Source organism: Mauremys reevesii, linkage group 2 (assembly GCF_016161935.1).
Source record: "Mauremys reevesii isolate NIE-2019 linkage group 2, ASM1616193v1, whole genome shotgun sequence".
NCBI classification, from domain to species: domain Eukaryota; kingdom Metazoa; phylum Chordata; order Testudines; family Geoemydidae; genus Mauremys; species Mauremys reevesii.
The window spans coordinates 112436111-112448828 of record NC_052624.1 but is presented as its reverse complement, the minus strand read 5'-3'; the positions used below and the strand labels follow the sequence as shown (position 1 = coordinate 112448828).

General features: G+C 40.2%; 1 protein-coding gene across 1 annotated transcript in view; it reads left to right on the top strand.

Annotated features, from left to right (window-relative positions):
* SDHA (succinate dehydrogenase complex flavoprotein subunit A) overlaps window positions 1–12718 on the top strand; it is a 30533-nt gene that overhangs the window by 8614 nt on the left and 9201 nt on the right. The window contains exons 3-10 of the mRNA XM_039527655.1: window positions 213–374; window positions 997–1140; window positions 1598–1762; window positions 3190–3338; window positions 5148–5272; window positions 9556–9724; window positions 11190–11385; window positions 12352–12523. Coding sequence (XP_039383589.1) covers window positions 213–374; window positions 997–1140; window positions 1598–1762; window positions 3190–3338; window positions 5148–5272; window positions 9556–9724; window positions 11190–11385; window positions 12352–12523 — 1282 coding nt within the window. The remainder of the gene's footprint in view (window positions 1–212; window positions 375–996; window positions 1141–1597; window positions 1763–3189; window positions 3339–5147; window positions 5273–9555; window positions 9725–11189; window positions 11386–12351; window positions 12524–12718) is intronic.

Here is a 12718-nt window from a genome sequence, read left to right as displayed (position 1 = left end):
AATGAATCGTTAAAATGGATCATGCATTGATTTTAGTAATACATACTGCATTGACTAGAACCTACTTAAATGATTCATTTACACTATGCTAAGCTTGTGATACAGGTAAAATCAATGATATGCATAGTTTGAGAAACTTGCTATATATCCTCCAGTAGCTTGAGCTATAATCATTTGACTTATGATCTTAATGCAGTAATCTTTCTCCTCAGATTTCTACACAATATCCAGTAGTGGACCATGAATTTGATGCTGTCGTTGTGGGTGCTGGTGGGGCAGGTTTGCGGGCTGCATTTGGTTTGTCGGAGGCTGGATTTAATACAGCATGTGTTACAAAGTTGTTCCCTACCAGATCCCATACTGTTGCTGCACAGGTAAGAATTTAAATATAGTTATTTTGACATTAAAAATATTGATATTTTCGTAACAAAGATTTTATGTATAGAGTATTATGATCCATAAGTTGACTGAATTTCAGTCCCACGTTATGATTAGGAAAAATGGAGGTTAAAGGATCTAAGTAAAACAGTTTAGGAAAATTTTATATGTTTGACTTTTATTCTATAGCTTTATTTTTTGTTGTATTAACATGCCACTCCATTTTATGATTTCAGTTGTTTGTTGAAGTGTGTACAGTGTTGTAATTTATTCTGCTGTATAAAATGTTTTACCCTAAAAAGAATGAGATGTTAACCATTGTGAAGTTGGTAAAGACTCAATTTCTACTGTATAAATGAGAGACAAGGTGGGTTAGTTTAATAAGAGCTATTATTTAACTTCTTTTGGTGAAAGAGACATGCGTTTGAGGTTACACAGTTTCTTCAGGTTTGTATGCTGTATGAATGGCACAGCACATAAATTTGATTTTAAAGTAATTTGTCCATTGTCTTGCATATTATTTAATATTGTGTGTTTTAATGATATTGAGAAATGAACTGGCTTTTGAAATTATGCATTTTAAATGTGAATTTGGGGAAATATATTTTTTATTTTCAGGGAGGGATCAATGCTGCTTTGGGAAACATGGAGGAAGATAACTGGAGATGGCACTTTTATGACACCGTGAAAGGATCTGATTGGCTGGGAGACCAGGATGCCATTCATTACATGACTGAGGAGGCACCTGCTGCAGTTGTAGAGGTGAAATTATTCATATTGAAGTTTATTTGAATTAGAATTATCTGCAACACAAATCAGTATCCATAGTGACATTTTAATGATACAGATATTAGACTGGAATAGTAAACTTTGTATAAAGAGAGACTCCTTTCTTTGTTGCCTTCTTGGGGGTGGGTGATAGGTTTATTAGTGTAACAAAGCAACTAGAACAGTAACTAGGGATGTAAATATTATTTAAAAAGTTTAAACAACCATTTAAATGATTTAAAAATATTTCATTAAAACAGTTAACTGATTAAAGGGCTTGTGTGGCTGAGGCTGCTCCGGCTGGCCAGTTGGCCGGCCCTCAGGTTAACAGTTAAGGCAGGTTAACTGGTAAGACTAATGCTTATCAGTTAACATTTTACATCCCTAACAGTAACTTGCCTGTTGTTGAAGTCCACAGCTATATCTCTAATACTTTGTTTGGGCTCAACAGCTGGAAAATTATGGAATGCCATTTAGCAGAACAGAAGAAGGGAAGATCTATCAGCGTGCCTTTGGTGGACAGAGCCTTCAGTTTGGGAAAGGGGGACAGGCTCATCGATGCTGTTGTGTCGCGGACAGGACAGGACACTCACTGTTGCATACCCTGTATGGCAGGGTAAGAGACTGGGAAACAGAACTTGACTTTTGTTTTTAACTAATGGCTACTATAGGCATTTAAAAAACTTGTTAAAAATAATAGTGCTGTTAACTTGTGGGCTCTGCTGTATGAGAGTTTAGAGTCAGCAAGGAATCCAGGAGAATTCCTAATCTTGATCCCAGGCCTCCTTTTTTCCCCTGGCATGCTTCTGCTTGATATCAGCGTGAAAGAAACAGAAGAAGGCTGAAAAAAGAATCTGCTTTTCCTGCACTTCTTCCTGGAGAGAATGCATAGATAGTAAGCTCTGCTAATTTTGTGGCCAGAGGAAGCAGTCTCTTCCTTTTGCTGCTGTGCCATGACACATTCACCTATTGTCCCTCCTCCACAACCACTCACCCACCCCTTGGCCAGTCCCAGGAAGAGTTCATCTAGACCTTCTCATGGGCCAAGAAAAAACTGGGCCAGAGTGACAGAGCACCCCAACAGGGAGGTAGCAAGTAAGATCAGCATCCATCCACCCTCAGAGCAAGTATGGGAAACTAGGAGGGTAAGTGTGGTTCTGGCAATGCAAAAATGCGACCACCAGGCTGCCTGAGCTTGTCTCATCAGCCTCTGCTGGTGACCACAGCTCTAGTTAATAAGTCCTGTCCATCTCCTAGTGCAAGGCCATAAAAGATGAACAAATATCCAGAGTATTATTAAGAACTAGTAAGTGGCCCTTAGACCTAATTTCAGTGAGGACTTAACAGCCCATGTACTTTATGCACTCTTTAACAGATGCTTAGCTAATTGTTCCTCACTATCCTGAATGAGGCCTGTATGTGGAACCATAATATAGATAAATAGTATGGGGGCTGAAGAGAGATGGGGCACCTGCTTCTAGGTGCTATGTGCTTCTTCCAAGATGAAGGAAACTCCCCTGGTCCACTTGCCCAGCTGCTGGTACTCTTTGGCCCTGTTAACACCCTATTATAGTGCTTGAAGAAATGTGAAGTGAGCTTTCCCCAGGGTAATTTGAGGGGTAATATGCTAGTGCATGGGATGGGAACTGAAAGAGATCAGGAAGTGAGACTCACCAGATACCAGGTATTGTCAACTACACAAAGTAAACTGAAACATAGAACTTTTCCTCATCTACCTTCATTGTTACTTATACCAATGATAAGTACAACAGTTTCAGACAAATTGATGAGGGACTGTTCTTTTAAATGGTTTGGTAATTAAACGTGGCCTGTCCAATCTAAACATTCTGTATTTTCTAGAACACCATTATCCTAAAAGAGCTGCAGACTTTCTGCATACAGGCTTATCTGGATAATAGTTTCCATGAGAACCGAGTCTGACTTTATTCTTATGTAACTAAGCACTTTTTAATGAGGCTGTGGGGGGAAAAATTGTTTAGCTTTTGCATGTTCCTTAACTATTGAAAATGTTTTCTTTTCTAGTCCCTAAGATATGATACCAGCTATTTTGTTGAGTATTTTGCCTTGGACCTCCTGATGGAAAATGGAGAATGTCGTGGAGTTATTGCACTTTGCATAGAAGATGGCTCAATACATCGTTTAAGAGCAAAGAACACTGTTATTGCCACTGGGTAATGTGATATAAAATTTTGTTGAAGTAAAAAAAACAAAAAAAACGTTTCTAATGTGAGCTAGCGTAATCTAGAACCTAGAGGAGAGGATATGGGTATCTGGAAACAAGGGTTTGAGTCCAAATTATGGTGTTGGCACACTGTGTGACCGTGCACAAGACATTTCATGCGTCTCCAATTCCCCTTTTACAGATAGGGAATAATAATTCCTCTACTTAAATCACATTTTACCTTTTGGGTGAAAACAGTATAAATGAAATTTAATTACTGCGTTTAGTTTTAGTTCCATGCTTTAATATACTGTATTTACTTAACCTTAAAATTAATACTTTCATAATGTAAATTCAATACCCTGAGTTTAGCTTTAAGTTGCAGAGCAATACTGTAAAGCTAAATCTAGGATCAGTTAGTGTGGGCTGGGAAGTAAGGGATAATCTTTAAAATATTTTAAAGTTGCATTATACTTTCCGCTTTTACTTAAAATACTAGATGTAAACTGGCAGTGGCAAGACAATGCATCTATAGGGCCTACTGAGTAGTTGTCCTCCAGGAGATTTTTGTGAGAGGTACAGTGTAGCTGCTCCCAGTGTGTCAAAATATATTCAGAAAATACAAACAAAAATGGATTTACTGCAGGGTAACCTAGTGGATCACTAAAAGATGAATTGTTGTTACCCATGTAATTTTGGTGCAAAAATGATATGTGATCCTAATTTTGGGTAGACTGATTGTCTCTGCCCTGTCCTCTTTTGTCAGTCCTGCCCTCTTCTAGGTCTGTGTTAGTCTTTTATCTCCTTGTTAGGTTTAGATCAGCAACTCTAGCATAAATGGAATAATACCTAGTTTGTGTAGAGAAGCACACTTCATGTTTGGTGGCTGCATAATGTGGGTGCCTTAAATTAGGCCCCTAAATAAGTTAATTGATTTTTTTAAGAGATATTGAGCAATCACAATCCTGTTAGTAGGAGGTTTGTATGCTCAGAACCTCTGAAAAGTCAAGACACTTTTTTTTTCAATGTAAAAATGAATTTAGTTGCCAGAATTTATGCAATTGAATTTGGAAATTTTGTCTAAACTTTATTTCAGGTTGTGGAAATTGCACCTTAGATGTACAATCCTGGTTTTACATTATTTTTATCTCCCTTGGGCATTGTAGTATGCTGTTCCTGCCAGAAGTTGCTAACAGCACTAGTCTCATTAAACTTGTGTACTTGAGGTAGTGTCATGGAAATAAGGAACAGAGGAGAAAGAACTCTGCATGAAGAAAGATACCATTTTCAGAAAAAAACCACAATTCTGGTATTTAATTGAGGAGAGCCAAATCACTGGCCCAAAGTAAAACAATGTGTGTATGAGGGGGAAAATGGCACATGATTCCTCTCTCTGTCTCAAAAAATTGACCCCCATTAGTAGGACATAATTCCACTGACAACTTTTGAAAGGAACCCTGGTTAGCAATTCTAGAGGAAGTGTGGTGCAATTCCTCTTTCAACTACTAGCCTCAAGTTATTTTTCAGATATTAGTTGAGCTAGATGATCCTCCGCTTGGTCAAGTTGCACAGCAGACAACCTATCAATTTTGTTCACATTAGGTTAAATTAGTGAGAAGCTTAATATGTGTGATAAATGAGTACAGTGGCTAACTGAATGCTATGCAGAAAGTCCTCTGCTTTAGTTGAATTGTAAATCTGCTGTTGCACAAAGTGCAGAGAATAAGCTATACATCCTAATGAAATCTTACTACTTCTCTACTGATTTCTTAAGGAAAATATTGCAGACAAATTTTAATTTTTGAAATGTTTTCTCTAGTGGGTATGGCCGCACCTTCTTCAGTTGCACATCCGCTCATACCACCACAGGTGATGGCACAGCTATGGTCACACGAGCTGGCCTTCCTTGCCAGGACTTAGAGTTTGTACAGTTCCACCCTACAGGTACAGTATAAGACTAGAAAGGCACTCTTTGCTTTCTAGGAATTTGAAGTATTCAAAAAATAACATCTCTGAAATATTAAGCCTCCCAGTATTATAGTATTTAAGAGGTGTAGTGTCTTAAGCAGGTTAAAAGCTTTTCAGCTCACCCTTAACATCCAGTTTCAAGTTGCAGGTTCCCCTGCAACATTTAATATTGCAAGCAAGGAATTGACATTCATTAAACTTATTTAGATGTTTTTGATGTCTGCAACTGTTGTAGATAAAAATACAGAATCCTGAATTCAGGAGTCTTATGAAGTAAAGTGGGAGATACTTCAGCTGTTGTATAAAAAGTACTTAAGTTGTACATTTTGGTATAAACTTACATGCAATTAATTTTGGGTTTTAAACACTGTACCAAATATAGTTACTTCATAAAATTTAGGTTCATGTTTCAAAATTGTAATCTAGTGCCTCCACTTGTCTCTAGCTTTAACATAACAAAAATGAATTATTCCTTTAATTTTTTAAATCTTAGGTTGTACACTGCATTTGTTTCTTAATCCTGGGAAGCATTAGCATCAAGAAATCAGTTGATAATTCCTAAAGAAATAAGATTAAAGTTAAAAAATACAGTATTGATTAAAGACATTCTAATAACTGAAGTCAAGATCTTCATAGTTAAGGATCTGCACTTAAGTTTGCTTTTGATGTAGTGTCCATGCTCCTCATGATGCTTGACCAGTGAACTGAATGTATATAAGCAGACTTGGTTTTGACTATTAATATCAATTTTTATTAAACAATTTTCATTTTCCCAGTTGTGGGAAATTAAGGAGAGCCTTAGGGTTGGGGTTAGGGCAGGGCTGCAGGGGGCTCTTTGTGTGGCCAAGGGGTCGGAGAGACCTAGGTGAAAGGTGTAGGAGAGTCCGCGGTCTTGGCCCAGGGAGCAGAGATCCCTGTCCAGGGATGTAAGGAGGAGGATGAGCCCCCTGCTGTAGGGAAGGCCACACTGCTGCTGAAGGGCTCTTGCTGGGGAGAGCCCTGTTGCTTGCCAGTGCGTGAGTTAGCAGGGCTATGACAACAGAGCTGCAGAGGGCTCCCCGTGAAGCCAGTGACACTGGATCCCTGCAGTCAAGCGGTGCAGAGAAACCTGTGATCTTGGTAGGGAGAGCAGAGGTTGCTGGCTAGAGCCATGACGACTAGCTCCCAGATGCTGAGCGGTTCCTGCCTGGGAACAGCTCCTATACTCCTAGGTGAGGAGCAGGACTGTAGAAAGCTGTCTGCATGATTGCAGGGCCCATGACATGAATCCCTGTAGGTCCTAGGTGAGGGAGAGGCTGTTTGTGCCAGCTGTTACCTATGTATATATTTTTCATTGATTTCTGTGTGTCAGGTGAAATAAACGTTTACTGACGACTAACAATTTAAATTGAATCCTGCCAAGCCTGTTACAAGTATATTGTAGTGCTGTTTTTGTGATTTCAGAAGGTGCAGGGACATAACTACTGTGTACATTGGCTATATATATGAATTGCAGTGTGAGTGGGAAAGGGAAGGTATATTGAAATATTGTGGAGTCTTCCAGCAACTGCATTTTTGGGGTAGATGGAAATCTATTGGGCTGCCTTTTTATACCGGAATTGTAGAAAATGTTTATGGAAGGTAAGAGACTAGCTGTTGGTGTTGGTGTTGATGTGAGGGACAGTGTGTCTTTGGGACTATTTGTTATATGTAGTCATGGACCTGTACTTAATATATGGGTAATGAAGGCTTATGGTCCATATTGGAAAGGTGGATGAAGTATGGTTACTTGGTGATAGCTGAGTAAAATGGTCATTCTTGGATATCTGGAGAGTGGGTGTTAAGTTTTTCTGGATCTTTGAATTTCCTAACTTTAAATTTGTTATAACTATAATGTTATAAGATTTCATTGTGAATACATATATTATATTTACCATCATTTATCACTTTAAGGCTTTTTTGGTCAAAGAATCTTCACAGTTTGTTATTGAATTATCAATGTCAGTATTCCTTAAATTTGTTAATCAGCCAACAATTTCACTTCCCAGGATCACCCAGAGGAGTGAAGATGATCAAGTGGGTCTTGCTAAGTTTGGGGGAAGAGAAGACAAGACAAGACTCACTAAGCTAATCTTCACTCCCCAGGTGACCCAGGGAGTCATAGAAGCATACCTGTTGCACTTCTCCTCCTTCCTTACAGCTGTAGTAGTGGAGCCGCAAAGATGTGGAACTGCAGACAGTCATAAAATCCTTGATTGTATCCAGTATGGTTTCTGAGTTAAGTCCTCAGGCAACAGGGTGTTCATAAATATTGAGACCTTGCAGAGTTTACAGGCTCCACTGAGACACTGTTTCACATGATCATAGTGAGCAAGTCCCAAAGTAACTCACCACCCTTCCAGGAAAAATGTTCAAAGTACTAATTGCCTTTTGGGACAGATAAATAAAACAATTGATTTTAGACAGTTTGAGGGATGATGTTCACAAAGGTCAACTTTAACAATTGAAAAGTCTCTGCTGTAACTCTGTGTCCAAATTGTGGCTTTTTTTTTTAAACCTTGCATTTGGTACAAAAATCCTTCTTAGGCAGGAGATCACAAATGTAAATTTTAGACAGTCTTTTTGAGGAGGAGGATTGAGGCCCAATGTGGAATATAATAGAAAATAATTTAAAACATTAACTTTGGAGTATTCAGTGGTTTGACTATTCTCATGATAGCCAGGACTGTGGGTCACCTTGTTACTCCCTGCCTCCAGGGAGAGGGAATCTTTCTTGTTTTGCTGGGTGTCAGCTCCCTGACACCTGCAGACTTTCAACAGCTCAATTACTCTTCTCTGGGCTGTGCCAGCCCTGTCTTCTCCTTGCAGGTTAATAATAGGTGCACTTAAATCCCCAAGGCCCTTTGCATTTTTCTCCTGTGATATCCAGCTCCTGACACTGGTTATTCTCAGAAATTCTAGATTGTCTGCACCCAAAGGTGCAATATACCCCAATTTACCAGTTTTACCTTAAACCACTGCTTCCTGTAAACCAGTGCTTCTCAAAGCCGGTCCGCCGCTTGTTCAGGGAAAGCCCCTGGAGGTCTGGGCCGATTTGTTTACCTGCTGCATCCGCAGGTTTGGTTGATTGCGGCTCCCACTGGCTGCGGTTTGCCACTGCAGGCCAATGGGTGCTGCGGGAAGGGCAGCCAGCACATCCCTCGCGCCGCTTCCCGCAGTCCCCATTGGCCTGGAGCGATGAACTGCGGCCAGTGGGAGCTGTGATCGGCCGAACCTGCGGATGCGGCAGGTAAACAAACCAGCCTGGACTGCCAGGGGCTTTACCTGAACAAGCGGCGGACTGGCTTTGAGAAGCACTGCTGTAAACCACACAGCACTTGTGAGCACTTACAATAAAATCAGATGGTAGGTTTAGGAAAATAAGAATTTAACTAGAAACGAGAGTGTGGTGAAAACAAGTAGTTACAGTACAAAACAAAATAATAAAATGTGAACCTGGATTGCTACTTATCAATAATTAGCTTTCTTATCTAATAAAGTGTATTTTACCCCCAAAGTTCAGTCTGTTGTAGAGCTGGGAGCTGGCAGGTTTCCCCAAGAACCCATATCCAAACCTTCATGAAAGCAATCCTGTTCAGGGGTTTTCCATAGTGGATTGATCCATAGTGGCTTTCCCCACACACCGGTATACTGAAACAGTCTTTTATCTTTATTCATAGCCAGAGTGATCCCCAGGCGGCTATAATGTTCCTTCTTACCTTCAAGTGGTTTCAGTCATTTGTAGTAGTCTTTGATATTTTTTTTATTGACTGTTCTGGAATGTGGCAAGGGTAGACAATAGAACCTTGCATTAGCTCACTGACTGACTAGGTAGGGTGACAACTCCCTCTTGCTTAAACGGGTCATCACTGAGACACATTACCCCGTGACTAATTTTTTGCTCCAAGTCCATAAAGCATACTATCAATATAAATACATATTCTGTAAATACTATCTTTGTATACATCTCACAGTGATTGAGTCTTGACAAGTTTTCTGTAGCCTTACATGTTACTCTTTTATGGATAAACATCCTGTAAGCCATGTTTGATGTGGTGAGTTTGTCAGGTCTGAGATGAGAGCTGTTTGCAAAGAACAGGAGACCTTATGCGAAGAGGTCTGTGTCATGGATGGGTCCATAATTAAAAAATACTTTTGTGTTATACTTCCATTCTTACAATAATTTGATTACAAAGTTGTCATGTAAATATTTCATAACATTGCTACTTCCTGCTTTGCAGGTATCTATGGTGCTGGCTGTCTTATCACAGAAGGTTGTCGTGGTGAAGGAGGTATTCTTATTAACAGTGAAGGTGAAAGATTTATGGAGAGATATGCACCTGTTGCTAAGGATCTGGCTTCCAGAGATGTAGTGTCTCGTTCTATGACAATTGAAATCCGTGAAGGAAGGTTTGTTTAATTTTTCAATGGCATTATGATATGAGTACATCTTTACATTTCGTTAAAGCAAATAGGGAGTTATCTGATAGTTCATGGAAGTCTTTTGATCATTTTGAGCAACCAGTTTTAATTGGTAGATTGCTGAAGAATTTACATACATTTCAGGCAAAAATCTTGAATTTGAAATCAAGCTCCCTTTTAATATGGTAATCAGAAAAGATCTCCAGAGTCTTTTATTTTTATTTTTTTTGTAGTCAAATTAAAGCATGTAGGCCAGATTCTCAAAAACGCTCAGCACACAGCAGCTCTCATTGAAAAACAGTGGGAGGAGCTGTTGTGCTCTTGAAAATATGACCCATAATTCAGGGCCGCCCAGAGGATTCTGGGGGCCCGGGGTCTTCGGCGGCGGGGGGCCCTTCCGTTCCTGGACCCTCCGCCGAAGTGCCCCGAAGACCCGCGGTGGGGTCCCCCCCGCCGCCGAATTACCGCCAAAGCGGGACCTGCCGCCGAAGCGCAGCCCGGTCTTCGGTAATTCGGCGGAGGGGGGCCCCCGCCGCGGGTCTTCGGGGCACTTCGGCGGCGTGTCCCAGAACGGAAGGGCCCCCCGCCGCCGAATTACCGCCGAAGACCGGGCTGAACTTCGGCGGCGGGTCCCGCTCCGTCTTTGGCGGTAATTCGCCAGCCTTCCGCCCCGGAGCGGAAGGACCCCGCCCCCGCCGGCGAAGACCGGGAGCGGCAGAAGCTCCTGCGCCCGGCCGCACAAGAGTTTGCCGGGCACCCCGGAGCGAGTGAGGGACCCCGCTCCAGGGGCCCCGAAAAACTCTGGTGGGGGCCCCTGTGGGGCTCGGGGCCTGGGGCAAATTGCCCCTCTTGCCCCCCCTCCCGGGCGGCCCTGCCATAACTTTTTGGTGTTTTGCTGAAGTCATAGATACCACAGATGTTCTTAATATTCACTAGATAATTCACTAGATAATTACTTGTAACTTGCTATATCACCAACATCTTTGGAGGACAAGAAGACTTTATATTGAAGTTTTCTGAAAACTTGGTTTAAAATACAAGAATCTCATGATTATGGTAGGAAAGACAGTGGAGTGAAGGGGAAATTTAAAGTGGACACAAGTTGAGGAAGGATGTCAGTTATTTTTTCTCTTCTGTGCTTCCAGATGCATTAATTTTTCTAAATAGGATGCATAAATAGTTGCACAAATTTGGTCATGAATCAAATCTAAGTTTTGAACTCCCAAATGATTACTTGAAACAGAGTAGAAATAAAGTGACTTAAATTCTGAATTTTTTTTTTCTGGTATTAGTACTTCACATCACCATGCATACGACTCATTAAGATCAAAGTCTTGCTAGATAGTTTTTAGATAATATGGTCAGGGTGCTTTAGAAATGGGTGCTTGTATATAGAGGGAATTCTGCAGAGGCCAGTATTCCAACCTGCAACTCATGTTTCCTTTTACATTAGGGGCTGTGGTCCTGAAAAAGACCACGTATACTTGCAGTTGCACCATTTACCACCACAGCAGCTAGCAATGCGCCTCCCTGGAATTTCAGAAACAGCTATGATATTTGCTGGTGTGGATGTCACAAAAGACCCTATTCCTGTTCTTCCTACTGTGCATTACAATATGGGAGGTATTCCTACTAACTACAAAGGGCAGGTAACGACCATAGATCAGTATTGTGAAATCATTTTTCTCTAGTAGAATGGAAATGTTTGGTTCCTTGTAAAATTAGTGTGAACTGAGCATGCTATTAGATTTATACATACAAGTATGTTAAATTACATAACCTTACAAGTAATAATGTTAAAGTAAAACTTGCAAAATGTCATAATTTGGTTTGTCCTGTAAACAAGTTGTCAGTTCTCAGGTTGTTTGGGTGGAGCTGGAACTCGAGAGACAATATGCAAAATATGAAATATATTCTTTCAATATGCATGAAATCTACAGAATTTCTTTATATTAGCCATGTGAAAGCTTATCCAGATCAGGGTAGTACTATATAGTTAAAAATGGATTATAGCTGGGCCTGAGCTACAAATCATTAAGGGCTTAGGTTATGTGGATTATCTGTGCCACTGCTGCAATCTCTGCACTAAAATTGGTTACTTCAGTTTGCTGCTGTATAAATGCCAATTTTAATGGCAACCAGTCCCAGCGTCACAGTGAATCTGTGAATGGACCAGTCTGATTTCTTGGACTAGTTCCTTTCAATCAGTTTTTTAAATAGCTATAAAATTCTGCCTTGTGAATGTGGCCTGGCATTATAAAAGGTCCAATGTTCTTCCCACTATACTCAGAATTTTACTACAAAAATATTTTGGTGTATTGTAGTACTTTGTGTCTCAGAGATGGTGGCAAAACATAAGAATTAAACTGTTAATACCACATTCTTTTATATAGCACTTTTTTTCAATTAATAAATTATTCTCATGGAGTCTCTCCCTCCTTCCTCCCTATTATATTTGTCACTTACTATTTGGATTTCTTTGACTTCATGCTTTCAAGACAAATAAGTGACGTTCAAATACATTCAAATGAAACTTTGACACTGTAGTACAATTGATCTTTATTTTACAAATGAATTTGCAAACATGTTGAGTGAATTCCCTTCTGAAATTACAGGTAATTACACATGTGAATGGCAAAGATCAAGTGGTACCTGGCTTGTATGCTTGTGGGGAAGCAGCCTCTGCATCTGTTCATGGCGCTAATCGACTTGGAGCAAACTCTCTTTTGGACTTGGTGGTCTTTGGTCGTGCTTGTGCCCTTAGTATTGCAGAATCATGCAAGCCTGGTAAGAGTTTACAAGTTAAACTTAACTTGTATCAAGACTAATTGTTATAAATTCCCACCCTTAAAGCGCTCTCATATCTTTAAATCTAAGGAAGTAATTACAGGGCTATTAGCTAGACTATTAGAAAATTGCAGTAGCTTTTTTTATTACTGTTCTACATAACATGCAGTGTTACTGACTGTTCAGGAACTCACC